Source organism: Primulina huaijiensis, chromosome 2 (assembly GCF_012295235.1).
Source record: "Primulina huaijiensis isolate GDHJ02 chromosome 2, ASM1229523v2, whole genome shotgun sequence".
Taxonomy (NCBI): domain Eukaryota; kingdom Viridiplantae; phylum Streptophyta; class Magnoliopsida; order Lamiales; family Gesneriaceae; genus Primulina; species Primulina huaijiensis.
In genome coordinates this window covers 32,159,971-32,184,452 of record NC_133307.1, presented here as the reverse complement: position 1 = coordinate 32,184,452, position 24,482 = coordinate 32,159,971, and the positions used below count along the sequence as shown (strand labels likewise).

General features: G+C 32.3%; 3 protein-coding genes and 1 long non-coding RNA gene across 10 annotated transcripts; 2 read left to right on the top strand and 2 right to left on the bottom strand.

The window, feature by feature from the left end:
- The first annotated feature begins 386 nt into the window (after positions 1-386).
- LOC140958538 (uncharacterized) lies at positions 387-1,325 on the top strand. The gene has a single exon (XM_073416026.1). It carries the CDS (start codon positions 387-389, stop codon positions 1,323-1,325), a length of 939 nt encoding a protein of 312 aa, XP_073272127.1.
- Positions 1,326-4,443: 3,118 nt separating this feature from the next.
- LOC140971779 (uncharacterized) lies at positions 4,444-12,666 on the bottom strand. 2 transcript variants are annotated; one of them, XR_012174374.1, is made up of 7 exons: positions 12,550-12,666; positions 12,327-12,448; positions 12,144-12,237; positions 11,933-12,054; positions 11,512-11,596; positions 10,199-10,359; positions 4,444-5,243 (listed from the first exon to the last, which is right to left on the bottom strand). It is a non-coding gene; the product is annotated as an uncharacterized lncRNA (long non-coding RNA). The 2 variants fall into 2 exon arrangements; XR_012174375.1 differs by lacking the exon at positions 12,144-12,237.
- Positions 12,053-14,664, top strand: LOC140971774 (myb-related protein 2-like). 3 transcript variants are annotated; one of them, XM_073434265.1, is made up of 7 exons: positions 12,053-12,199; positions 12,279-12,497; positions 12,582-12,658; positions 12,768-12,825; positions 12,898-12,970; positions 13,075-13,144; positions 13,572-14,664. In XM_073434265.1, exons 2-7 carry the CDS (start codon positions 12,287-12,289, stop codon positions 14,310-14,312), a joined length of 1,230 nt encoding a protein of 409 aa, XP_073290366.1. In that variant the 5' UTR covers positions 12,053-12,199; positions 12,279-12,286; the 3' UTR covers positions 14,313-14,664. The 3 variants fall into 3 exon arrangements, with proteins under 3 accessions (XP_073290366.1, XP_073290364.1, XP_073290365.1); XM_073434263.1 differs by having other exon boundaries at positions 12,768-12,970; XM_073434264.1 differs by lacking the exon at positions 12,053-12,199 and having other exon boundaries at positions 12,237-12,497; positions 12,768-12,970.
- Positions 14,665-14,836: 172 nt separating this feature from the next.
- On the bottom strand, positions 14,837-22,542 carry LOC140971776 (glucosamine 6-phosphate N-acetyltransferase-like). Of its 4 annotated transcripts, none has more exons than XM_073434269.1 (2): positions 22,420-22,542; positions 14,837-15,539 (listed from the first exon to the last, which is right to left on the bottom strand). In XM_073434269.1, the coding sequence occupies exon 2, from the start codon at positions 15,531-15,533 to the stop codon at positions 15,063-15,065; it is 471 nt and encodes a 156-aa protein (XP_073290370.1). In that variant the 5' UTR covers positions 15,534-15,539; positions 22,420-22,542; the 3' UTR covers positions 14,837-15,062. The 4 variants fall into 4 exon arrangements, with proteins under 4 accessions (XP_073290370.1, XP_073290371.1, XP_073290368.1 ...); XM_073434270.1 differs by lacking the exon at positions 22,420-22,542 and adding an exon at positions 15,862-15,886; XM_073434267.1 differs by lacking the exon at positions 22,420-22,542 and adding an exon at positions 15,743-15,866.
- Between the last annotated feature and the right edge of the window lie 1,940 nt (positions 22,543-24,482).

Here is a 24,482-nt window from a genome sequence, read left to right as displayed (position 1 = left end):
ACTATCAATGAGATTATATAGAAGGACAACACTCGATTTTATCGTAAATTTTCAAATGTTTTTTTAAAAAAAGTAATATTGCATTTAGAAGTGTTAGGCATGTATATAATATTGATCCAATAATATTTGTATTTAAATAGGTAAACAAAATTAAATAACTACAGTTTTAGATTTGATATTAAGATAGATAAAAAAGATTAAATACAAAGAAATGCCAAGAAAACATGACGCTACTCTAAATATAAAATGTTGCATATTATTAATTTATTATTATTATTATTATTATTATTATTAGGTCTTCCATTCCCATAATCAACTCGTCCCTCTCCTTAACTTTCTTCCCTGAAAGATAAATCTTTAGCTCCGCCATTTTCCTCGTTTCTCCGATGCCTCAAGTCGATTTTGATGCCTTAATCACGGCCCGTCCAGGCGAAGGCAACGAACTGAAAATATCATGCAAAACTCTGGCCGACTACGGAGATGAAGAAGAGTACTCGTCGGAAGATCATGAAGACATCCAATACGATATCGTGCATCCGGACGACCCACCAGAATCTTTCTGGCTATCGAAAGATGCAGAATACGATTGGCTCGATCGCAACGCTTTCTACGAGCGAAAGGATTCCACTAGAGGCAACTCGAACTCTACGAATTTGAACCCCCACATCAAAGCAACAAGCTCTAACCACAATTCTCAGAGGTTTTCTGCTAACTTGAAGTCGAAGGCTTCCATTATCGGATTGCCCAAGACGCAGAAGGCGAATTTTGTAGACTCCAGCTGCAGGAGGACCTATAAGTCGTCGACGAATGCAAGGCTGTTCCCCAAACGGACGGCGTCAGCGGGGAAATCGACTGTTGCTGTCACTGAACCGGGTTCTCCGAAGGTCTCATGTACAGGGAGAGTCAGGTCGAAGCGTGGCCGGCGGAGGTCGAACTCATCGAAAAGAAGCGACAAGCCAGCAGAGAAATCTAGAGTCTGCCATGAGAAGCCAGCGGAGGAATCAAAGACAAGTGTTGCGAAGGAGGAGAAGAAAAAGACCGGTTTTTGCTCCAAGGTAATGAGTATATTCAGATCGAAGAAGAAACATAAAAAGCCGGCACGTTCCTCTAGTCGCAAGGTGGCGGAGGTCCAGGTGGAGAAACCTGCGGCGCTGCGGAAGAGTACTGCGAGTACCAAAGCAGCGTCCGAGCCGCCAGGTTTAGGAGGGATGAAGCGTTTTGCTTCGGGGCGGCATTCTGGGTCTTGGCTGGCGGAGGATCTCAACCAGGTGTACCCGGAGCCGCTTGATTTTGATCGGCGCGTGTCCATCACCGGTAGAAGGTGATAGCGTGGCTGGAGTAGTGGCGGGCTGTACTATAATTAGTTGCTGTGTTACTGTGTAACCAGGATGGATTTTGTGTGTTTAATCCAAAATTTTGAAAATAATTATGTCGCAAGCATTTCATAATTTATGAAGAATAAGTGAATATTTAATTTTTTAAAATTAAGTTGATTGGTAAAAATTGTATATATGTGTGTGTGGTAAGAACAAAATAAGCAAAAAATCTAATCATATATAAGTTGGGGAAAAGAGTAAGTCTCATGTGAGACCGTCTCACGGATCCTAATATGTGAGATCGTCTCACGGATCCTAATCTGTGAGAAGGATCAACCCTACCCATATACACAACAAAAAGTAATACTCTTAGCATAAAAATTAATATTTTTCATGGATGACCCAAATAAAAGATCTGTCTCATAAATACGATCCGTGAGACCGTTTCACACAAGTTTTTGCCTGGAGAAAATCCATAGAATGACTATAGATACGCAATAATTGTATTTTTTACTTAATAATTTAAATTGAAAAAAATATGTTACAATTGAAAGAAATCAATTATTACTAAATGTAAAAAATAGTGTAACAATTGACTCACCTCAAAATAGGGTCAATACATAAAGTAAAACAATATAACAATATTTTAGAGTACCACGACATTAATATTTTTCAAATCTCAATCTCATTAGATCATATTGATTTCTCATATATCAATGAAAGTTGACATATATATTGATTATCACGAACTAATATTTAATATCATAAAAGAGAAACATGTCAAATATAACATAGAAAAATACATTTTTATATATATAGAGGTGAATAATTCTCACGAGATAATATAAATAACGTAAATAGTTGTTTGTGTATAATTTTCGTCGGATAGAAGTTTATATTGCTCCTAAGAAATTTAAATATAAAAAGTATGCAATGAGGTATCTTTCTCATTATATAATGATCGAAGGACCAACGACGATCTTATCTTAAAAAAGAAAAAGGAGTTAACCAAAATTAAACTAAGAAAAGATCACATAAAATCATGAATATCTTTCGATTCTTATCTACTTATCTACAACGATTCTCACGTTAATTTTTCTTCACTTTTTTGGATATCTTATTTAGACTTTTTTCTCTTCCATTTTTATGACATTTTTTCTTTGGATATTATTGAGATTCAACATACATGTTCGCTTTCAATTCTATTTCTTACTTAAGCACTGAGTCGCGGTCAATCGAATTTTATGACGATAATTCTATGTGAGAATTTTTATCAGGAGGAGCCTTTCGAAAATAATATCAATATCTTTAATCACAATAACATTGCCCCCAACTAGTATGGTGCCATTGCCGGGGGAACCAGTTACTCCCCGGAGGCTCCATGAGTACTGTCACCGGTCGTTACCCCCCCCCAATTAGACCACCCTCTTATTTCGGATGACGTCCCAAAGGAACACTATTCATACCTGATACTCCCTGCTTAATTTAAGGGGTAATGATGACTTATGGCGCATGTGTTCCAATATTGACAACCAAGTCGTAGTGGAAGCATATGTCGAAGTAGTATTAATAGAAGACAATTTTAGAATGGAGTCCATTATGACCAAGTATACGGAGATTTGTGGCATTCTCCATTCTCCACAAAGGGAGCTTTTAAACAATAGAATCTATTAGTCATGCGTGGTCCTGATAAGGGAACGGGGCACTCGACAAAACGTTCCCTATATGTAGATTGTGAGAGCTATCCAAAATTTTGATTTTTATTATAACGATGATCTCTATTTAGAAAAGATCAAATTTTTGGTTGGTTTGTAGAAGCCTGAAGTAAATTTTCTGGGAATTTTATGGGCATAGAAAACCTTACGCTTTTCCGATATTTTTGAGAGGAGAGTAGCTCCATCTTCTCACATATGTCTTTGCCCTCTCACGCTTCGTGGGCTCACAGGGGCAGAGCTGAGACTCAAGAATAGAGTTAAGAGAGTCAGAGAATTAACGATAATAATATACACCCATCATTGATTTTTTGTATTAATATCTTCGGACACAATATTAATTTTCAATCTACTTATTGTTTATAGATCGATATTAATTAAACATATATTCGAGTGTAATATATAACAAGACTAAGACAAGTGGCATAATAAAATTTATTATATGATTTGAAATATTTTTATTTTGGAAGATCTGAACGCTTAATTTGTTGGTTTGTTTGTGCCGTCGTTTAAGAACATGGACGGACTCCAATACATCACAATCTATTTGCTTCCACGTTCTTCGGATTATTCACATATGACTGATTAGTGGAGGTGAACTAATTTAAACATTTGGTCCAAGGGCGTTACCAGCTCTTTCAAATAAATAAACTAATAAATTCAAATTCGGTCAACTTAAAATATTTAAACAACCATCTGTAAGAAATTTTAGGCTTCTTTTCATCTATGCTTTTGTTAGGTAGGATTTGTAATAATATATTAATATCACATTTAGTCGTAAAGACAACAATAACATCACATTTAGTCGTAAAGACAAACACTGGGATATTCCAATAGCTATGATATTTCCTTTTGCAAAATTTTTGGAAAGACAAAGCACTCGCAGCCTTCATAATTGACTATGTCAATATGGATTACAATGACTGGTATTCTATGATTTACATTTTACCTTTAAATTCCAAGGTTAGCCTGTCACACTAACACAGCATATGTTGCCCTTAAGTATTCGATAATATCTGCACTCTCAAACATTTGGATTCCTGTATTTGGATCTTCTAAAAAATATGGAACCTGCAGCCAATAAATCAGAAGCTTCTTTAATCTATGCGTCCCAAATATTGTATTAATGTATCTAGAAACAGGCTCAATGATGGGCTATGAAGGGGACAAATAAAGACAGATTGAACTTTCAGTTTTGAAAATCCAAGTTCAGCTTTCGTGACCCCTCGTAGCCTCGGTATGCATAACAATAGAAACGAAAACCTGAAAATGACCTGCTCTCTGGTATAGTATGTCTTTTCTGGCTGCCATGTGCGCAACCTGTAAAAATGGAACCAATAGGATGGATTAAATGTCTTGTTGCTGGACCAACGAGGTTAAGAGCGTAATGAGATTAATCGAGACAAAGGCGCGTAATGTAGGAAAGGATGCTAGGTTGGGGCCAAGAACGCAAGATTAATAATCGAATCAAAGACGTCAACAAAATCACGCAAAATGAAGAATATTTAGTTATTAATTCATGTCAAAGCAACCGACACACTAATCATGTAAGGGAACTCTTTTTTCCCACCCATCTCTGCAACCTTGGGATGAAAATTTGGGCCATTTTTTGGACAAGGGTAATACAGGACATCAAGGTCTAAAACTTAAACATTTTCCCTAACCTGTGACAACCTCGATTGATAATAAAGCACAAAATCATCAATAATAGAAGTACAAGATATGAAAAGATTAGCAAGAATATGTTTTTCCTCGTCATACCTCCCGACTAAATGGGCAGCTAGAGGCATTTTCACATGTTCCATCAAAGTCCATATGTAATTAGTCCTTACATGTTAATACAATTGCAGACACATGTGTAATGAGTTAACATTTAAAGTCAATCCCGAATTCAAAAGAATATACACATTCCAATTAGAACAAAGTTCATATTCCCTTCAAAACTCATGTATCTCAATTGGCATCTCAGGGCAAGGGCCTACTTTCGAAGTCTCTTTCAACTTAAACCCTGCAATAATTTTTCCTCTTACAACAATGCTATTTGAAATTTCGACAATCAAAGAAAGCTGCAGAGAACAGTTCTGATCAACGTTTTCTCTGGGAACAAGGTAAAATAAAAGTTTATGATTATATTATCAGTAGGTAATTACCAGCAAATCCTAGGGCATATTGATTGGATGGAATCTCTTTACTGGGCACTACTGTCACCGATTACCTGCAATAGACACAGAATTTGGAAATGCTATTATCAAATGTATTAATACCAAAGAAAAACAGCGAAAGTATTCAGTGGAAAAACTAACAGCGAAAGTATTCAGTGGAAAAACTCTACATGTTAGGGAAGAGAAAATGAATTTTCACCTTGCTGAGAAACAATTAATACGGCTAGCCTGGAAGTATGAGGGGAAAGAAACGACTATCTATTCTATCATCACCCCTTCAATATCTTACGTTTCACACTTTATCGCCTAATCCCCCCTCCACGAGTAAAAGATTTGTTTTTTTCTCCTTTAAAATCTATATACGTTCCCCATATCTATCTCAATTAACCACGGGATTTGTGTTATCTGACAGATGATTCATTTACATTCTTCTTCTATCGGAAGTAAGTGTAAAGGCACCAACAAATCACAAACTCATAAAACAAACGAATATATAGAGAGTCCCAGATCCCCCCCTCCCTTTGTTTAACTGGTGTGATACATTAGCATAACAATTATCCTTAATCAAATTGAAAACCTTTTTTTCTCATCAACAATTTTACGAACATGATCTTCTTATCTTCTCTTGGCTACACCAAGACTTGCGTCATTCTCCTCTCCCTTCAGCTCGTATGGAGTCTCAATCAAACAAGCTATCCATAAATTCGTTAGCTACATGGTGGAGTATAAAAAACTTGGTGAAGACGTAAACTAAGCAAAACAAATGGGCACTTTGTGCGTAATTAAGCTTCGTAGTATACATTCCAAAAATGACATCTGCAAATCTGCAGTCTACAATCTGACTGAACAGTTAAATCCCACATAAAACAAACAAAAAGTATACACTTGCGCGTGAAATAATCAACAAGTGTACCACCAATCTCAAAAATATAGATAGATATATAAATACCCAGAAAGGAGATTGGTACTAAGGCGAAAGTAAAGAGCAAGAGAAGCCCCCAAAATGTCTAAATCTTTATCGGGTCGAACCGAAAAGGGCTTGGGCTGCGAAGCCCTGAAGTTGCGCGGCGCAGATATTGAAAATTCCTGAACTGGGCTCTGCCTCCGTCCATGCCGACAGTGGGCTTTCTGAAGTATTTGCCGATTATTTTCCAGACAATAGCCTGTGGTTCGATGTACTGCGCCGTAAAAAAGTGGACTGAAAGTAGGTTCGGCGGTGAGATTCAACACTCCGGCAATAGTATGCTGGTGAGAGGCAGGCGAAGGATGCAGGGAACGGCAGCGACGGGTTTGGGCAAAATTAAGACAGGTAATTCTGTTATTTTGGTTAACCCAATAATATCTAGAGGATAAATATCTTTGTCCAGGCCCAACTAATAAGGCCTTAGCCCTCAGAGGAATAAACTGGCCCAGCACACACTTTAATATATATATATATACATACACACACACACACACACACACACACACACACACCCCAACTAATAAGGCCTTAGCCCTCAGAGGAGGAATAAACTGGCCCAGTGTTATATATACATACACCAACTAATAAGGCCTTAGCCCTCAGAGGAGGAATAAACTGGCCCAGTGTTATATATACATACACCAACGAATAAGGCCTTAGCCCTCAGAGGAGGAATAAACTGGCACAGCACACACATTAATATATATATATATATATATATATATATACACTTCAGAGGAATAAACAAATTAATCATTCACTTCAAATGTTAATCATCATTCGTTAGTTATTCTAGATCAAAATAAATAATTCTATTAATTTTTTTAGTTATATATAAAATCAAATAATTTGAGCTAATTATAGTTGCGAATTTTTATAAATTAATCCAAAAATGTGTTTTGAAAAAGATATAGTCTAAAAATAATTGCTAAGAATGAAAATATAAATTCAAGTTTCTTTAAAAATGAAAGTATTGAAAATTTCAATGATTGAAGATAATTGAGGATGTCACTCACTAACATAAAAAATATTTTAGTCAATTAAACAAAAATTAACCACGAGGAGGGAGATCGATGTACGTCTAAGAACTATGATTGTTTATTACTAAATGTAAATAATGTAAGGGGTATCAGTTAAAATACCCCACATTCAAAATATCTAGAGTTAATGATCAAGAATTATTTGATTCCTATTTCAAATATTTATGTGTGTGTGTGTGTGTGTGTGTGTGTGTGTGTGTGTGTATATTCCCGTTTGAATTTGCATTAGAATAAATGCCTCCATTTCTAAATTATTCCAGCTTTCTGTTGATAGTTCATAGGAATAATATCCATTTTTTTTCCATCTTTCTATTTAAAATGATAATGTATGTGTGCTAATAATAACTATAGAAGATAAACATTACTCCTAATTGATATGTACGCAATCGACATTCGACACTGACAAACATTACTGAAAGCAAATGAATAATTGGTGATATAGAGTCGTTTGTTATTTAGTGTTAATTCAATGGGTATATGATTATATTCCCCCATATATTCCCAAGAGATTGTATAGAACCAATTAAGAGCAAACTCATGAAATTCGTAACTATTAAAAATAAAAATATGGACATAAATCGATTTTTTTTAAAACAGGTGTGTAAATCAGTGCAAACATTTGTTTTGAGTGAAATTTTTTTATGTGATACAATAGTAATTTTATCCATGATGAGGAAAAAACAGCGCATGCAAATGTGTCTGTCTCTGTCTCTATATATATATATATATATATATATATGTGTGTGTGTGTGTGTGTGTGTGTGTGTGTGTGTGNGTGTGATGAAGTATTCTTTTTTCTTTTCCCCAAAGATTTCATTGCACCTAAAGATAAAGCTGTCGCGTCACCTTTTTGGAGACCAAAGTGCCATTGACTAATTGGATTTTTTAGCATACGGGAAAGCAAAGGAAGCAAAAATAACAACCACTAAACTAGAAACAGCTATGTTTTGGTCCAGAACGTTGTTAATAATACTATTTCAAAAAAATTATTATGAAGTGATTTTACTATATTTATTATTACTTATCTTAATATTAAAATTTAGTGCATCACATTATTAGTGAAAAAACTAGAGTCTAAAAAGAGGGAAAAAAAACTGATTATCAAATTAATTGCCATAAAAGATATCTTGGGAAATTGAAGAAGCCAAACCAAGATAACAAAGATAGTTAATAAATATCATCATATGATGGTGCAATGCTGACAAATAAATGATTAGGGTTGCTAATTAATAATTTGATGGACATCAATCAATCGTGCTATTCATATTAAATAAACGAAATTTTGAAAAAAAAAGTTTTTAATAATAACCACCATTATTACAAGGTCTATAGAGTCATGTCAAAATCCATATTTACTACTGGAGTATGGATACGGTCTCACGAATCTTTATCTGTGAGACGTTTCAACCCTACCGATATTCACAATAAAAAGTAATATTTTTTCATAGATGACTCAAATAAGATATATGTCTCACAAAATATAACCCGTGAGACCGTCTCACACAAATTTTTGTCTTACTATTGATATGTCATTGTAACCACTATCATAAGATGTGTGTCTAGCACATGACATGTTACACATAAGATGTGAGTATGCCTATCACTTGGAAATATAGTGAGGATGAGCATAAAAATTGAAAGGGGGAACTGGGAACCCATTTTTTGTGGCCTTTATCAAAGAATAACCAAGATTCTTTTGCCTTGAGAATAAGGCCTTTTAGCTTTAGTCGGTCTAGGGATTCTAATGTTCCATTTCTCAAGAATCTCGCTTTCCTCCCTACTCAATTTTTTTTTTTGCCCTGCATGGAATAGCATTCTCTCCTCATTCCTATTATATTATTCTTTGTTAGGTTGAGTCAAATATTTGGTTTTTGCAATCTTGGTTTTGCCACGTTACACATCCTAATAGTAAATATACCATTCAAATGTAATCACAAATATGATCTAGCCTAGCTAAAAAAATTCATTTTTACAGGTACCAGTCACACATTGGTCATTTCAGCATAAGATTTAAGTAATGATTGAATCCTCCGTGTAATGATTCTTATATGCACTAAGGTTCTTTTTAATTATGGGAAACTATACAATCAAACATAAGAATCTCCGAAAAAGGAAAGTTTTACAAGAAAAGAATACAGGGCTAGCTCTAGATATCATTACTTTGTCTTAAATAAAGAGCAGGAGAGATGTAATATTAAATAATCAAATAGAAAAAAAGTATAATATGATGATTCCTATTCTACTTCAATATTCCACGTCGAATTATTTTTGTGTGTAAAATACCGAAAACACAATTGATTGGATTATGTTTACGAAAATGACAAAAACTTGTGTGAGACGGTCTCACGGACGTATTTTGTGAGATGGATCTCTTATTTGGATCATTCATTAAAAAGTATTACTTTTTTTGTTCAGAGTATTACTTTTTATTGTGAATATCGGTAGGATTGACCCGTCTCACAGATAAAGATTCATGAGATCGTCTCACAAGAGACCTGCTCTACGAAAATAGCGTTACGTTTATCCACAAGTAAATTTATTTCACTGACATGTAATTTCTCACATGCAAAACTTTATTCCTTGTTAGAGTACCAACAAGTGCTTGATTGCTTTTTATCGATAAAATAAATAAAAAAAATTAATATAAATATTCAGGGTGATCATAACTAATCATCAGGAGATATACATAAAAAAAAATACATACAACGAGATATACATGATCGGATTTAGAAGATAATGCCTGCAGATTTGTATACATGAATGCACACACAAATAACAAATGTGTCTCTGGACAGTACGATATAATGAGAGAGTAACACAGCTATATCTTACTATGGCTCTCCTAGCATTTATATCTTTTTTTTTTCATTCATGTTAATTCCTAAATGTATCACAATAAAGCCGGTTAAATGCGCTAGCAGGAAAATTTCTTGCTTAGCAAGTTAAATATTTTATGCTGTTTAAAAGTCTAAGTTCCACATTTCGATCGGGAACGGAGTCGTACCTTAGCCTCCGCAACAATGATACTTGAATGTCGACACATGAAGCTCAACTGTTGTCTGCGATGAACTCATGTGATTTATATCAAACTACTTATTTTCTTTAATAATCTTTCAAATATTTTGGTTCGACAGTAGTTATCATCGGAATATTAGCCTGCACAACCTGGTGCATTAACAGAGACAAAACATAAATGTCATGTGGCATGAATAAAATCCGAGCATCCCCTTCTTTACTCATACATATCCACATGCCAGAAAACTGTTGAGGAATTTAGCTTTACCACTTTGCATAAAGGTTCCCACAGATTCCTCCATAGTGAGTAAAATATGTAGCATATCAGAATCAAATGATCCTTCCTGAAAAACTTGGTTGGAATAATGCACAGACAGTGTTCAAGAGAGTGATATTGTTCAAGTCTATCGAATCATTAGTAATTTGATGGCAACCAATAGTAAGATTATTGTAATTTCTTGAACATATGATCAACAATGCTGTCAAATTAGACACAAAATCCATGCCCATTTTATGTCAAGTGATAGGCCCAAAGACTTTGATAAGGGGATTACCTTAAGAACGACAAATTTTACAGTTATAATTTTTCATTTGAGGTGGAAACAGTCTGTGAGTGATAGGCCCAAAGACTTTGACAAGGGAATGACCTTAAGAACGAAAGATTTTACAGTTATAATTTTTTATTTGAGGTGGAAACAGTCTGTATTATCTCTTGGTCATGCCAATGCCATGATGATGCATTTAGAAGTCGTTGGCAATCTTTTTCACTAACAGAGATAAATTTCTCCATAACTTATAATGAGTTGCTTATTAAAAGATGGTCATTTGCAATAAGAAAGAAAGTATATTCACACACAAGAATCTGCATCCCAATAAAATTTTGACACAAAGCGAAAGCAAGTGGTCTTATTCTTGGTATGACTTGTCACACTTATGTCCGATGCAAGTATAGAAGTAAGTACAATCCCATTCATTTTCTTTTAAAGGGGTCCCAACATTTTCTTAATGCTATTTGAAGAATTTGAAAAGATCTTATTCTCACCTCTTTTCACTCTTTTATGAACCGTGTCTTGTTTGAATGAATAAGTACCAAACTTACTGAAGGAGACAAAAAAGAATGTATTCGCTGTGTCATTCCTGACCTTCAAATGAAGCCAAGAAGCAATATAGCGCCCCCCCCGCCTTAATTAAATCTTTGAGAACACGAGGTATTTCTTCGTACGGTAGAATGTGAATGCTAAGTCTTTTAGACTCAAATTCATCAACGGTAAATCAAAAGTTGAAATATGTGTGTACAGTCACAAAGTGGACGACGTGAGGTTCCATAAAGAACTGCTAGCAAGTGTGTGATCAATCTCTCTTCACACACTTTTTAACCCTTAGAAACCTAAAAAAATAGAGAGAGAGAGAGAGAGAGAGACACACACACACACACACACACTCCAATGCTAAGTAGATGCCCCAGTCAACAGAATCTTTCTTGTTAAAAAAAATAAAACGGTTTTGGAACATCATACAAAGTGGATTCTTCCAATATTCACATCAAAGGGAACAAAATTCCACTATTCATTCCAGGAATAAGGTTCCTAAACTTTGCCAGAAGACGAATATGGGTAACTAAGGTGGATCTATTCTTGTACATACTGCAAGCTATTAAGTGAAAAATATCTAGTGCTGCTGTGTAAGAATGAAAAGGGAAAATAGAGGAGAGGACCCCACTTGCAGATGCTTGAAAATGGAAGCAAAACATCTCTTTCATGTCGTTGTGAAGATTGGATTGAATCTGATTTTCTTTTGGGACCGTGCAAGATTCTATGCTTCCCTTCCCCATTTCTCTATCCTGATCTGTTTATAAGCATCCCCAAGCACAACACAAGTCAAAGAAAACAAGTAACAAATAAGAGCATCACGATTGCAAGACAGCAAAAACGTACTTCGCATTCAAAGTAAATGAGGATTGGCATTTAAACAGTGCTGATATCGTTCTCAGGTACCGTTAGTTTTTTCATTTTAGTCACTTCCTTTCAGCTTTGACATGGAGTTGATCAAAAGAAAACTATGATATTTAGACAAGAAAATGTACCGCCAACACCACAACCAAGGAAAAATCATTCAACCTTCCTCGAGAATGTCAATTCCAGCTGAAAGGCACTTGTTCCTTCATGGTACAAATGGTGCTGGAGATTCGGGACTTGTGCTTTCAACTGACGCAAAGCCAAGACTAAAATGGACTCCTGACCTCCATGAACGATTCATAGAAGCAGTGAATCAACTAGGTGGAGCAGAAAGTAAGCATATCAAATGTACCAAGTTCCGCAGCAACAAATAACATGCTCTTACATTCAGCTAACAGTATAGTTCCTTCTGTGCAGAAGCTACCCCAAAAGCAGTTTTGAAACTGATGGGAATTCAAGGACTAACCTTATACCACTTAAAGAGTCACCTTCAGGTTCATTCTTAACCAAGAAATTTCACACTAAAATTCTGCAAAAATGTACTGAGAATTTACATTATCATGTGAAATGAAGTTCTAAAGATTCTCTCACTTTTTCTGCCAGAAGTATAGACTCAGTAAAAACCTCCACGGACAAGCTAGCAGTGCAAACAACAAAACAGGTAAGAATTACAAAATTTCCAGTAAATATTTATTGAAGATAAATGTACTTACTGGTGGCAAACTGATTGCAGCCACAGGAGAAAGAATAAACGAAGCAAGTGGAACTCAAATGAGCAATCACAATACTGAAGCCCAAACAACAAAGTACGAGCCAAAAAAAACTTCCATGATATTTGTTTCTTCATATCAGTTTTATATACTTACACAAGCATGCAACTTACATTTTCATTATGTGATTCTTGTCTCAGAAATTTGCATTTAGGCGAAGCAATACAGATGCAGATTGAAGTGCAGCGAAGGTTACATGAACAGCTGGAGGTAAAAAAAGACACTAGAGATTGTCATGAATATAGCAAATACAACTTATAACTCCCTTACACATGGAGACACATCTTGTCATTCAATATTAAAATTCAATTTTAATGTTTCCTGCCATGCTCTACCTGATTGGCACATACACTAACAATAAAACCCAACACCAGAGAGTATTATTAGAGCTTGTCATACCACAATTTTTACAACATCTCACCGTTGATTACAGAACGCTTCACACTTCTATCAGTTTTTTAGGAAAATGTTTACAAAGCATGTCTATTTTTTATCTGATATCTTTTAGAATGAAATTCTCTCTCTTTTTATTTCCCCTGCTAAATAGTTCAAACTTAAAATAGATGGAAGTTATATAGCTTTCACAATATTGAATTTCTATGCCTCGGTCATAACAAGATTAATTCAACATGCATAGGTGCAGCGCCATTTACAGCTCCGGATAGAGGCTCAAGGTAAATATCTGCAAGCCGTGTTAGAGAAAGCACAGGAAACCCTTGGAAAACAGAATGTCGGAACAATAAGTTTGGAAGCTGCAAAGGTTCAATTATCTGACTTGGTGTCCAAAGTTTCAACAGAATGCCTAGATTCTGTATTTCCAGGAGTGAAAGAGTTGTCAAATTCATGCCTACAGCAAACACAAACAACTCAGCCAGCAGATTGTTCAATAGAGAGTTGCTTAACCTCGTGTCATGTTTCTGTGAGGGACCAAGAAATGTACAATATGCCAATGGGATTAAGCCCTATAAAATTTAGAGCGCAGGAGTCAAGGGATAACGACAATGAGCTGAGGAAAACAGAAAATAGATGGCATGGAGACATAAAAGAAAGCAGAGGGTTTTTCTCCAGGCCAAATGACAATGCATTTGTCTCGGAAACTAATTCCAGCAATTTATCAATGAGCATTGGACATGAAGGAAGTAAATGGAATGGTAGTGGCAACTATTTAGAGGACAGGTTTAAAGGGGCAGAAACAAATATTAATTTTTTCAACAAGAACACTGAGAGCATTGGTTTAATCAACCCACAGAATCACAAGAAATCGGCAGAGTTGAAACTTCCGCTCTTTTCTACAAACTTTGACCTGAACACTGATGATGGAATTGACGGTGTCTCAAACTGCAAGCAACTGGATTTAAATGGCTTCAGCTGGGGATGAGACCAAATTTTTCAAGAGCCGCTGCTCAAGATTCATAACAAGTAGAATAATAAGTAGAAAGTGATATTAATGCCAAAAGACCATGTGCTTTCGTTGGCTGAGAGGGATAGTCGGTAAAATAAAATAAAAAACAATTTTGAGCAATTTGAAATAATAAGATTTGTTCTTGCCAGAATTTTTCACAGTAACATTTAGAAATGATAATAGCACGAGATGTTTCTTGACAATCTGTTATCGATTTGGGATTATAAAAACAGATTCAATCTATTTTTCTACTAAACAAGCAAAGCCTGTTTTTTTAGCTAGACAAACTGAAAAGAAAAAGATAGAAGTTTTTGAAGAGGGAACTTACGTTACTGAGAGTGGAAAAGAGAAAAATGCATAATAATTTTTGATATCGTTCATTGTAGGACTCTCTCACGAATCACACACAAAAGCAAATTAATGCAAATAGGATAGTCATGGTTAATAGGGATAACAGTACAGGTGTTGCTACTCACAATGTTGAATAGTTAGAACCCCAATAATCATGGAAACGCATGAATATTAGTTGCAATTGTTGGATGTTATGAGAACAATACTGTTTTGATCTACAACTTTTAACACCAGAAATGATAGAATAAGGAATATTGTCTCAAATTAGCTCCTTTTGGACTGTCTTGAAATATATCAGTCCCTTTTAAAATCTACATGGATTAAAAATGAAGAAATTGGAATGCATAGCAATTCCTAGGATCAAAACTCATTGAGTCAAACATAATACTTCACCATCTGGATTTCCTTCTTCTTGAAACCACATTTTTCATAAAATGGTATGTTCTCAACACTGCAATCAAGAATCACCTTGTAACAACCCATGGCTCGAGCATGGTCAGAGAGGAAATCAACAATTCTCTTCCCTAGTTGCTTACCTCGAACAACAGAATCTACCACCACATCTTCAATATGCCCAACTATTCCACAATTCCTTATGAATTTCTTCTCAATAAACACACTCCCAGTGGCAACAATCTTACCTAAATTATAGTCCTCAATCACGCATATTATATGTTCATCCCCACGTTTAGCAAGTTCATGAAATTGTTCATCGAATGCCTCATCGGATACGGAATCACAAACTGTCAGTTGTTGAAGTAGTACAATGAAGCCTTTGTTTTTGTCCGTGATCTCTAATTTTCTGACCTGAAACATATCTTCTTCCACTGAGTTTGTTGTTTGCATCTTTTCCTGCACCCATACATGTGCTCCAAAGCATTAACATCCCAAGTAAAAGCCAAAGTTCCAGACATTAAATCTTGATTAGTTTAAGGAAAAACAAAAAATTCGAAACATTGAGGTTTGAGTTAAGCTCCAATTATCAAAATACACAGATATTTTGATAAATTACAAAATTGAACGTATTCCAAATCAAGTGTGGAAAAAATAGAAACCCCATAGAAGGGACACCAGATCTGGAATCTGAGAGTTAATTATCGATCATGTTCGAAGAGTAACTAAGCAGCTAAAAGAGTACACATAAATATAAATCAAATTCTACAGCAGAGCATACAGAGATTAAATTTAGGTTAGGGTAGAGCTGCGATGAGGGAAGAGCAAAAATAGGATAGGCAGGCTGCGAAAGTAAAAATTATGCTCCAACTTCGAAATATGAATTATAGATTCAGAGGAAAATGACACAATATCTTGATATGTTTTTGTTTCTTCTTTCTTTCGTGTTTTTTTTTTAAAAAAATAAAGATTTTGTTATTATTATTATTGAGTGTGGAATGTACGTGACTTTATATGTGAATTTCCTTTTATCTCTTTATTAATTGCTTGTTTTACATTAATTGTTTACTTTAAATATGTCTTCTCTTTCTCCTTATTCATATTTTAAATATGTGTGATTATTAGTATTTTTTATCTCCTTATTAATTGCTTGTTTTACATTAATTGTTTACTTTAAATATGTATTTTCTTTTTCCTTATTCATATTTTAAATATGTGTGATTATTAGTATTTTTTTTGTCTACCCACATTATAATATGTAATTTTTATCCAATGATATCTTTTCATTATGTAAATTAGTATTTGATTTTTTTTATGTCTACCCACATTATAATATATTATTTTTAATCCAATGATTTAGATTTTTTATTTATCTTTTCATTATTTAAATTAAATTAATTAAAGTTTAGAAATAACTCATTATCGAATTGTGAATTTTCTTTGGTGTCTTATTATTTTTTTTTCATGTCATCATGTGACAGTTTGCTAGAATTTATGTTTAAATTAAAGTTTTTTGCAACCGAAATTTTTTTGCGGTTTATATTTATAAATTATTTAAATAAAACACGGTAAAAGATCGTTGTGATTTGAGCCGTCAATTTGAGTTGGGTCTGTCGGTTTGGCCTGCACCGCCAAACGGTTTAAGTGAGTTGGGTTGAAATTTTGTCGACTCATTTAAAGGTGAGCCTAAATGAGCTCGCACGAGTTTATATTAAATATCTATATATCTAATATTATCAATTTTCAATCATGAATTCTTGATATAAAATGAAAAATATCGGTTTGATTTCAAATTGTGATGTTACTATTTTGTCCAAAAATTGTGGGTTGTTGAGACATTTTGGCAGTCACTCAAAATTAAGTGTCAAAGTTGAAATTTGAGTTGTATTTTTGGATTCCTGACAATATGTTCGTCAACATATTATTTTTAAGTTAGTTTTATCAGTATCGTGACGGCTAAATATGTATATTACAATATATAAATATTATCGTCTCTTTAAATTAATATTCACTTTCATGTTTGACATATTATATGTCTTGATAAAATGAGGAATAATAAACTCAAACAAACGAATACACAAAAGTCTGGGGCGAAACCAGAATTATATGGTAGCGGAAATAAATATATAATTTTTTAGTGAATTTATCGATGTTAAGATGTACAACAAATTTTATATCATAATATATAAAATTTCAACCTTATAAATGAAATAAATCAAACATATATGAAATATACAAAATTTTATTACATATACAATCAAGTAATTTATTATAATTGTATTTTACTCTACAAGAATTCTCTTCAAACTCAATGTTTGTGGAGTTAACATCTATTAAATCAGCAAATTAAATAGCATTTCAATTAAAATAATTGAGTAATCACATATTTTTGAATTTCTTAATTAATTTTTTATCTTGATAATTTTTTTCATTTANTGGCGAAACCAGAATTATATGGTAGCGAAAATAAATATATAATTTTTTTAGTGAATTTATCGATGTTAAGATGTACAACAAATTTTATATCATAATATATAAAATTTCAACCTTATAAATGAAATAAATCAAACATATATGAAATATACAAAATTTTANGCCTTTTGCTGAAAATTTTCTAATTAAATAAGAAAAATTCATTTACAATAATCATATTTAATCTTTTTGGGCTAACACCATTTATTTTATAAGATATTCATCGCAATTCTTTATTTGTATGTTAATCTTTAAATCTGAATTATGATGTATATTGTTTTTCTAAAAGTTTTTAAATAATGATTTAATACATTTATTAGACACTTCAATATTAACATTTTAAAATATATTAATTTTATATTGTATGCGTGCAACACTTCTAATCATGATTATAAAAATTCAATAAAATTCTAAAAACGAATTAGGTAGAACATAAAAAAATTACACAATTAATCAAAAGAGTGAAAATAAAAACTAAATAATTGTCTATTACCTATAAACTACTAATATCGACTTCTAAAGATTGAAGTCAGTGAGAGTGGAGGTCACCATGTACTAAAAAAAATAAAAAAATTAATGCTTGAATGAGTCACACTGCAAAGTTAGTGAAGTAAAAACGAAGGACAAAGTCGGTTAATAAAAATATTATAATGGGTTAAATTAATTGAATGAGACTCATATATATAAGTATCCCACTTGGTCTCACCTTATGTTTTGTCACTGTACAAAGCGAAAGTTTATGCACTGTATTGTTCTACATTTTCTTAATTTTTCTCTTGATTTCAAATTTAATTTCATCATCTATTGGTCTTTGAAGATATATTAGAATTTTTTCTAAACATCTAATCTTAAATGTGATCAATTAACCAAATAATTATTATACTTTGTATACAATAATAAATAGATTAATATATTTGAAGATAGAAAAAGTAATGTATTGAGAAGAATAAAAAAGATGTTAGAATTAATGTTATAATTATATAATGTCAATATTAAATTCAACATCCTACATTTGAAAATGTGTTTATATATTGATGTAAAGACTATGATGATAAACTAAAAATAATAATTTATTTATCATTGTAACGTAATAATAATGTGATCGTTATTCAGAATTAGAAAATGATGTACTTTGACTTTTTTATTAAATTGTATAAACAATTCTTTCAAATGTCTTATAAATTCATATGATATAGTAAAATGTTATTTGCATAAACTTATTTGTTAGGTACAATAATTGACCGTGTTGGGTAGAATAATTGAAATGTTGTGCTTGAGCTGTTGTACTATTTAAAATATTTGATTTTCACTATTACCATAATCTATAGGTTTTGATAAAACAGCAAACGTTTGAGCCTACAATGGGTATCAGAGCCAAGGTCGCGACTTTGATTTTTATTGATTGCAATTGGTGCAATTATTAGGAGGGTACAATAATTGTTCACGATGGGTAGGCGCTTGAGCTGTTGTATAATTTAAAATTTTGACTTGCATAGTTACCATCAGTTATAGCTTTTGGTAAAGCGACAAATGATCGATCATATATTATTCGATTGTAAAGCTAGAAGAAACAGGTTGTCTCAAATTTTAATTTTAAATTGATTCCTTACATGTCACTCGATTTTTAAATTTAGAAGCATTCTACAGTTTTCATATATTATTATATATTGTTTATAATTTATCTATTTCAAATTGGATAAATATACAATAAAACTCATGTAAATATCATTAACAAAAACATTTAAATGAAATATTGGATTTGTCGATAATCAAAATAAGAAATAAACAAATTTTGATCATTGGGTGAGAAATAAGATGTTTAAATAAAGTTATAATTGTCACGATGAAATAGTGCACCTACATGCATTTATCACTGTATTTTGCANTATATCATATTTTGATCCTTGGGTGAGAAATAAGATGTTTAAATAAAGTTATAATTGTCACAATGAAATAGTGCACCTACATGCATTTATCACTGTATTTTGCAACTAAAATGTCAAAAAAAGTTTCCACATATTATTTTTATATCATATTTAAAATAATTATGAATCCTAATTTTTATTATTTTGAGTTGGCCTTTGTTATGAAAAATCATTGTGAATAAATTGAATTTGAAAATTCTTATGTCTTTGTATATCACATATTAATATATCAATCTAAGTTCAGGTAATAAAAAACTACAAAATGAACTTATTCATATTCAATGTACACAAATTATATAGTAAAGATATATGTCAATTAAGACAATGAAATAGAATATATGTTCAAATATAACAAAATATATAGATAAGAAAAACAATAAATAAAAATATTTTTCTAGATATACATATTTTTTATAACTTTTTACAGTGAGTTGGAGAAGATAAAAGAGAAAAAATATTAACTCTTTTGGGTTACACAAAAAAATAGAAAAGAAAAAAATGTTAGTCATTCAATGAATTTAATTTCCAAATTAAATCTATACTATAAAGTTATATTTACCGTTCAAAATTTATAAATACAATGAATTTTTCTCAAGATAAGGGTACACAAATGTTCTTGTTAAGATATTTAAACAATTAGAAAAATTTAAAATATTATTTTTCTGGAGGTAATATCAATATGATATTAGTAATTTGATTGTGCTAATTATACTTATGAGTTAATATGAAATATTAAAATAAGTGTCATAAGAGTCAGTAAAAAGATATTTTATTGTCAAAAATATTATTATTATAAATTGCAAATAAATGACAACATTTAATCAATATTTTTTTAAATCAATCCATCAGTACTTTTTATATGATGATAGATTGTTATAATAATTAGGGGTGGACATTCGGTCGGTTCTGTTATCGACCGAATCAAATTAGTCATAACCGGATCGAACCGAAATATTTAGCAATAACCAAACTGACTGAATTAATTTTCATAACCGATGAAAACCGAACCGAATTAACCGATTAGTTTTAAAAAAAAGTTCATGATTTAACTTTAATTATATATGTAATTTTTTTGAATACTACAGTTTACACAAATGCATAAAAACATAAAATCACAAACATCACAAATTTTTCTTTAGAATTAGGGCTGATTTTAAAATTAAAAATTAAAAATATATTAAAATTGATAAATAATAAAATTTTATTAAATAATAGTATTTATTATATCGGTTCATTCGGTTAGCCGATTTCAAAATTTTGAAAACCGAACCGAATTAATCGATATAACCGAATTTTTTTAAATTTGAAAACCGAATTTCTGAAATAACCGAACCGAATTTTCGAATTGATTCGGTTCGGTCGGTTAATTCGGTTTAACCGAAATTTTGCTCACCCCTAATAATAATGTGTAGTTTATATGTTATCAAGTATAAGTGTCTAATAAATTAAATGTGACTAGGAAGGTAAAAGCATCCAGTAGAAATTGTTGTCAATTTATATGAAAGAGAATAATAATCAAACAACATTGTAAATGAAAAATTGCATATCATTGATTGTCAAAAAAGATTGTAATAATTGAATATTATAATAAAATATATGCATTATTAAGAAAATATGACAAATAAAAAAAGAAAATAATATGATAAAAAAGGATATGAGAAAAATTTTAGTAGTCCAAATCTTTTTTTAAAATTAAAACAATATGTTATTTTCCAAATTAGTTACATATGCTAATTAACACGAATTGTCAAAATTTACAATACTATTATCATTATCTTTTGTTGAGTTAACTAATTTTATTTCAAATTCTAATTACTTCAACATATGTTTCCCACGTGCAACGCACATGCATTATTTATAGTANAAAAAATCTCAGATGAGACCATTGGAGCTAAACTGGGGTCTCGGAATGTGCATGTATTGGGTTAAACTATGATATATTATATCATGAATATTCAGATTCGGTAATTATAAGTTTTATCTTCTCAAATAAGAATCTCCACTATGTGAACTATAGAAAATGTGAGAAATAGTACTGATAGTTAATCTGATTTCGATATCTCAAATTTAAAATAGATCATGTGTTAGATATTCCAACTGTTATAGTCTCTAACTTAAAAAAATGTGAAAATACTCATTTATATGAAATTTTTATTACTAACTTAATGATTTTATGAAATATTTTTTGAAACATATATTTCGATAAAATATTTGACATTTGGTGAGCAATTTCATTAATGGAAATCTAATTGATTTAATTTACTAAAAATAAACATTTTGTTTAAATTTAAACATGTTGGTATATATTTTATATCCGCACATGGTACATCTAAATATATATATATATATGTGTGTATATTATATAACTTTTCAGCGCTATTTTTCGATGTGCACTAGATAAACATCATACCAATGCAATACCTTATGAATTACGTGACACGTACGAGGTTCATGGATTTAGGGTAAACCTCACATGTATTACTAAATATACAATTTTAGATATGTCATTAAAGTATTGTAGATATCTTAATTTTTCGATAAATAGATTAAAACGGTCAACGGAATCGACTTATTTATCAGTAAAGCACCGAATTTAGCACTAGCACCTATATATAAACATGCCACGATCAATAAAACTACCATGATTGAATAGAGGCAAGTCAAAGAATACACACACATCTAAGCCCTTTATCATAGCTAGAAAATTCGGGTTTGATGAATGATGAGGGATATGTCGGTGCAAAAGTTTTTTCCATTCCTTAAATTGGTTTGCTGTTATGTATAGTTTTAATTTTGGTATTATCATATGCATTTTTGCGGAAACGCGAAACTGGAAAAAAAAATCTGAATATTTTCGTAAAAACCAAAATAAAAGTTACCATCTTCAAAGAAAAAGAAAATGATTATTTTTTCAACCCGGAAAAAATGGATTATGAACTCACAATCAACAACTATTCTCTATTCTGAATCGGGTTGAGTTAGCTCTCCTCGCTTCTTCAATCAAAGCTGCTCTTGCAGACATGATGCTACTGCTAACCAGGTTAGAATCAAACGCCGTACAGTCGGTCCAATCCTTGAGCAAGCCCTCGTGCCCCCACACATCCGGTATCCAAACCCGACCCGCCACCTCGACCCGGTGCCTCTTCAACCTCTCGCGCCCGCTGCAATCCGGTGCAATGCTACTCCTGATTTTCGGGGAAGACGGCAACGCCGATTCCGGTAGAAGAAATTGGTGAGTAATTACTGCTGCTTCATCTGAATTGATCTTCTTCGAGGACGAACTCGATTTCTCTAGTTTATACTCCGGTGGATATGGATCCGTCGTTGCTCGATTGGATCCAGGAATATTTTTTTCAATTTTTTTGCGTGTATCGGTTGAGATCTGGAGAGGCATGCTAGCGGATTGTTTACCTTTCTGCATGGGATCAAACAGATTTGGGATTCAACCGGTGCTTGCGAATCTGAACCCCTATTACTAATTGGATGCAAGAAGTTTTGTGGGAGAAGGGGATTACAAATGAGAACGAATGGGAATATTTGGTTACACGTCAACGGAAAGTTTAGCTTTTTGTAATGCAGGCGACAAATGTACGTATCTTGTTCTGAGATCTTGGATTCCAATTTGTGTGGTTTCATTTTCTGCTGCCTTACGATCAAACTGCTACTTGTTCTTTGTCCTATCACTCTCATCTTAAAATCTTCATAAAACCCCATTTTATGAGACGATCTCACGAATTTTTATATGTGAGACTGGTCAGTGGTCAGATCTACCGATATTCACAATAAAAAGTAATAATTTTAACATAAAAAGTAATGTTTTTTCATGGATGACCAAAATAAGATATTCGGCCTACGAAATTGATCCGTGAAACCGTCTCACAAGAGTGAAGGTGCATCTTGAATCATTAGTTTAGTTACACTGAGATAAGTATAAATTTGGATTTCAAATGTTTAAATTATATAATCGATTAAAATACATTTCAAATTACTCAGTTCAAATGTATCATAAAATTATTTGATTTGGATGACTAATAGATTAGAATTTCCTCATAATTATAGATATCATCAATAAATTAAAGAGAATTGGCATTGAAAATTTTGTGAATAAATGCAGTTTCAAAGTTTTGATTACATAAATGATAGTTTGTTGTGTTTAAAAATCCCTTGATACAGCGGGTTTATTATAATTATAATTTAATATTTTTAGAAAATTTATATTTATTTAAATATCAAATCCCACAATGGGACCAAGCCATTTTGGAATTTTGCAGAGAAAAACGAGACGTTATTTTTCATTGGAAAGGAGTTTTTGTGGATGTGTGAGGTTGATGGTGACCTTTACTTATTAAATAATTTTAGAAAGGAGTTTTTGTTGTTGCAATGCTATTGCATGGATGCATCAAATCATTAAATGAAAGACGTGACTTGTTTGGAAGCAAACTTCACTGAGATATTTCCGAAAATGGAGTTTGGAATTTTGAGGAGAAAATGAAGTTAAATTTATTTGGGTCCATCGCTTAAATTTTCCTTCAGTTATTTGATCAATGTTTTTTTCACACAGATTTAATTAATGTCTTGTACTACCTATCACACAGAATCAAATGAATTCTCGGGGAAGGAAACGTATATTTGCTTTATTTTGAAACGGAAGAATACAGTAATTTGGGGCAAAGCGTAAGAGTCACCGGTACGTAAGCCCTAAAGTAATTGGAAGAAATAAAGAGAAGCTCTTTTGACCAATATTGATTTAATTATCTGCTCCACCACTACCTGCATATAAGCTGACTGATAAATTCACCTTAGTCAACAACGCCTTTGACTTCTTCCACTTTTATTTCTCAACGCTTGAATCACAAATCTTAATTCTTAAGTCAGAAGATAGGGAATTGGAAAAGGTCAGGAATTAGGACACTTAACTTACTACAAAGTATACACGCAGACTATGATTCAAATCTGAACTATTTAAATTTAAAACTTCAATTAAAATTTGAATATCTTTAAACGA

What these genes read in the sequence shown, in the direction of transcription:
- LOC140958538 (XM_073416026.1), top strand. Translation starts at nt 387, where the DNA reads ATGCCTCAAGTCGATTTTGATGCCTTAATCACGGCCCGTCCAGGCGAA.
- LOC140971774 (XM_073434263.1), top strand. Translation starts at nt 12,287, where the DNA reads ATGTACCGCCAACACCACAACCAAGGAAAAATCATTCAACCTTCCTCG. An exon ending in ACTGAAGCCCAAACAACAAA is followed by an intron (nt 12,971 to 13,074) that starts GTACGAGCCAAA and finishes TTCTTGTCTCAG; the next exon opens with AAATTTGCATTTAGGCGAAG. An exon ending in GGTTACATGAACAGCTGGAG is followed by an intron (nt 13,145 to 13,571) that starts GTAAAAAAAGAC and finishes CAACATGCATAG; the next exon opens with GTGCAGCGCCATTTACAGCT.
- LOC140971776 (XM_073434269.1), bottom strand. Translation starts at nt 15,533, where the DNA reads ATGCAAACAACAAACTCAGTGGAAGAAGATATGTTTCAGGTCAGAAAA.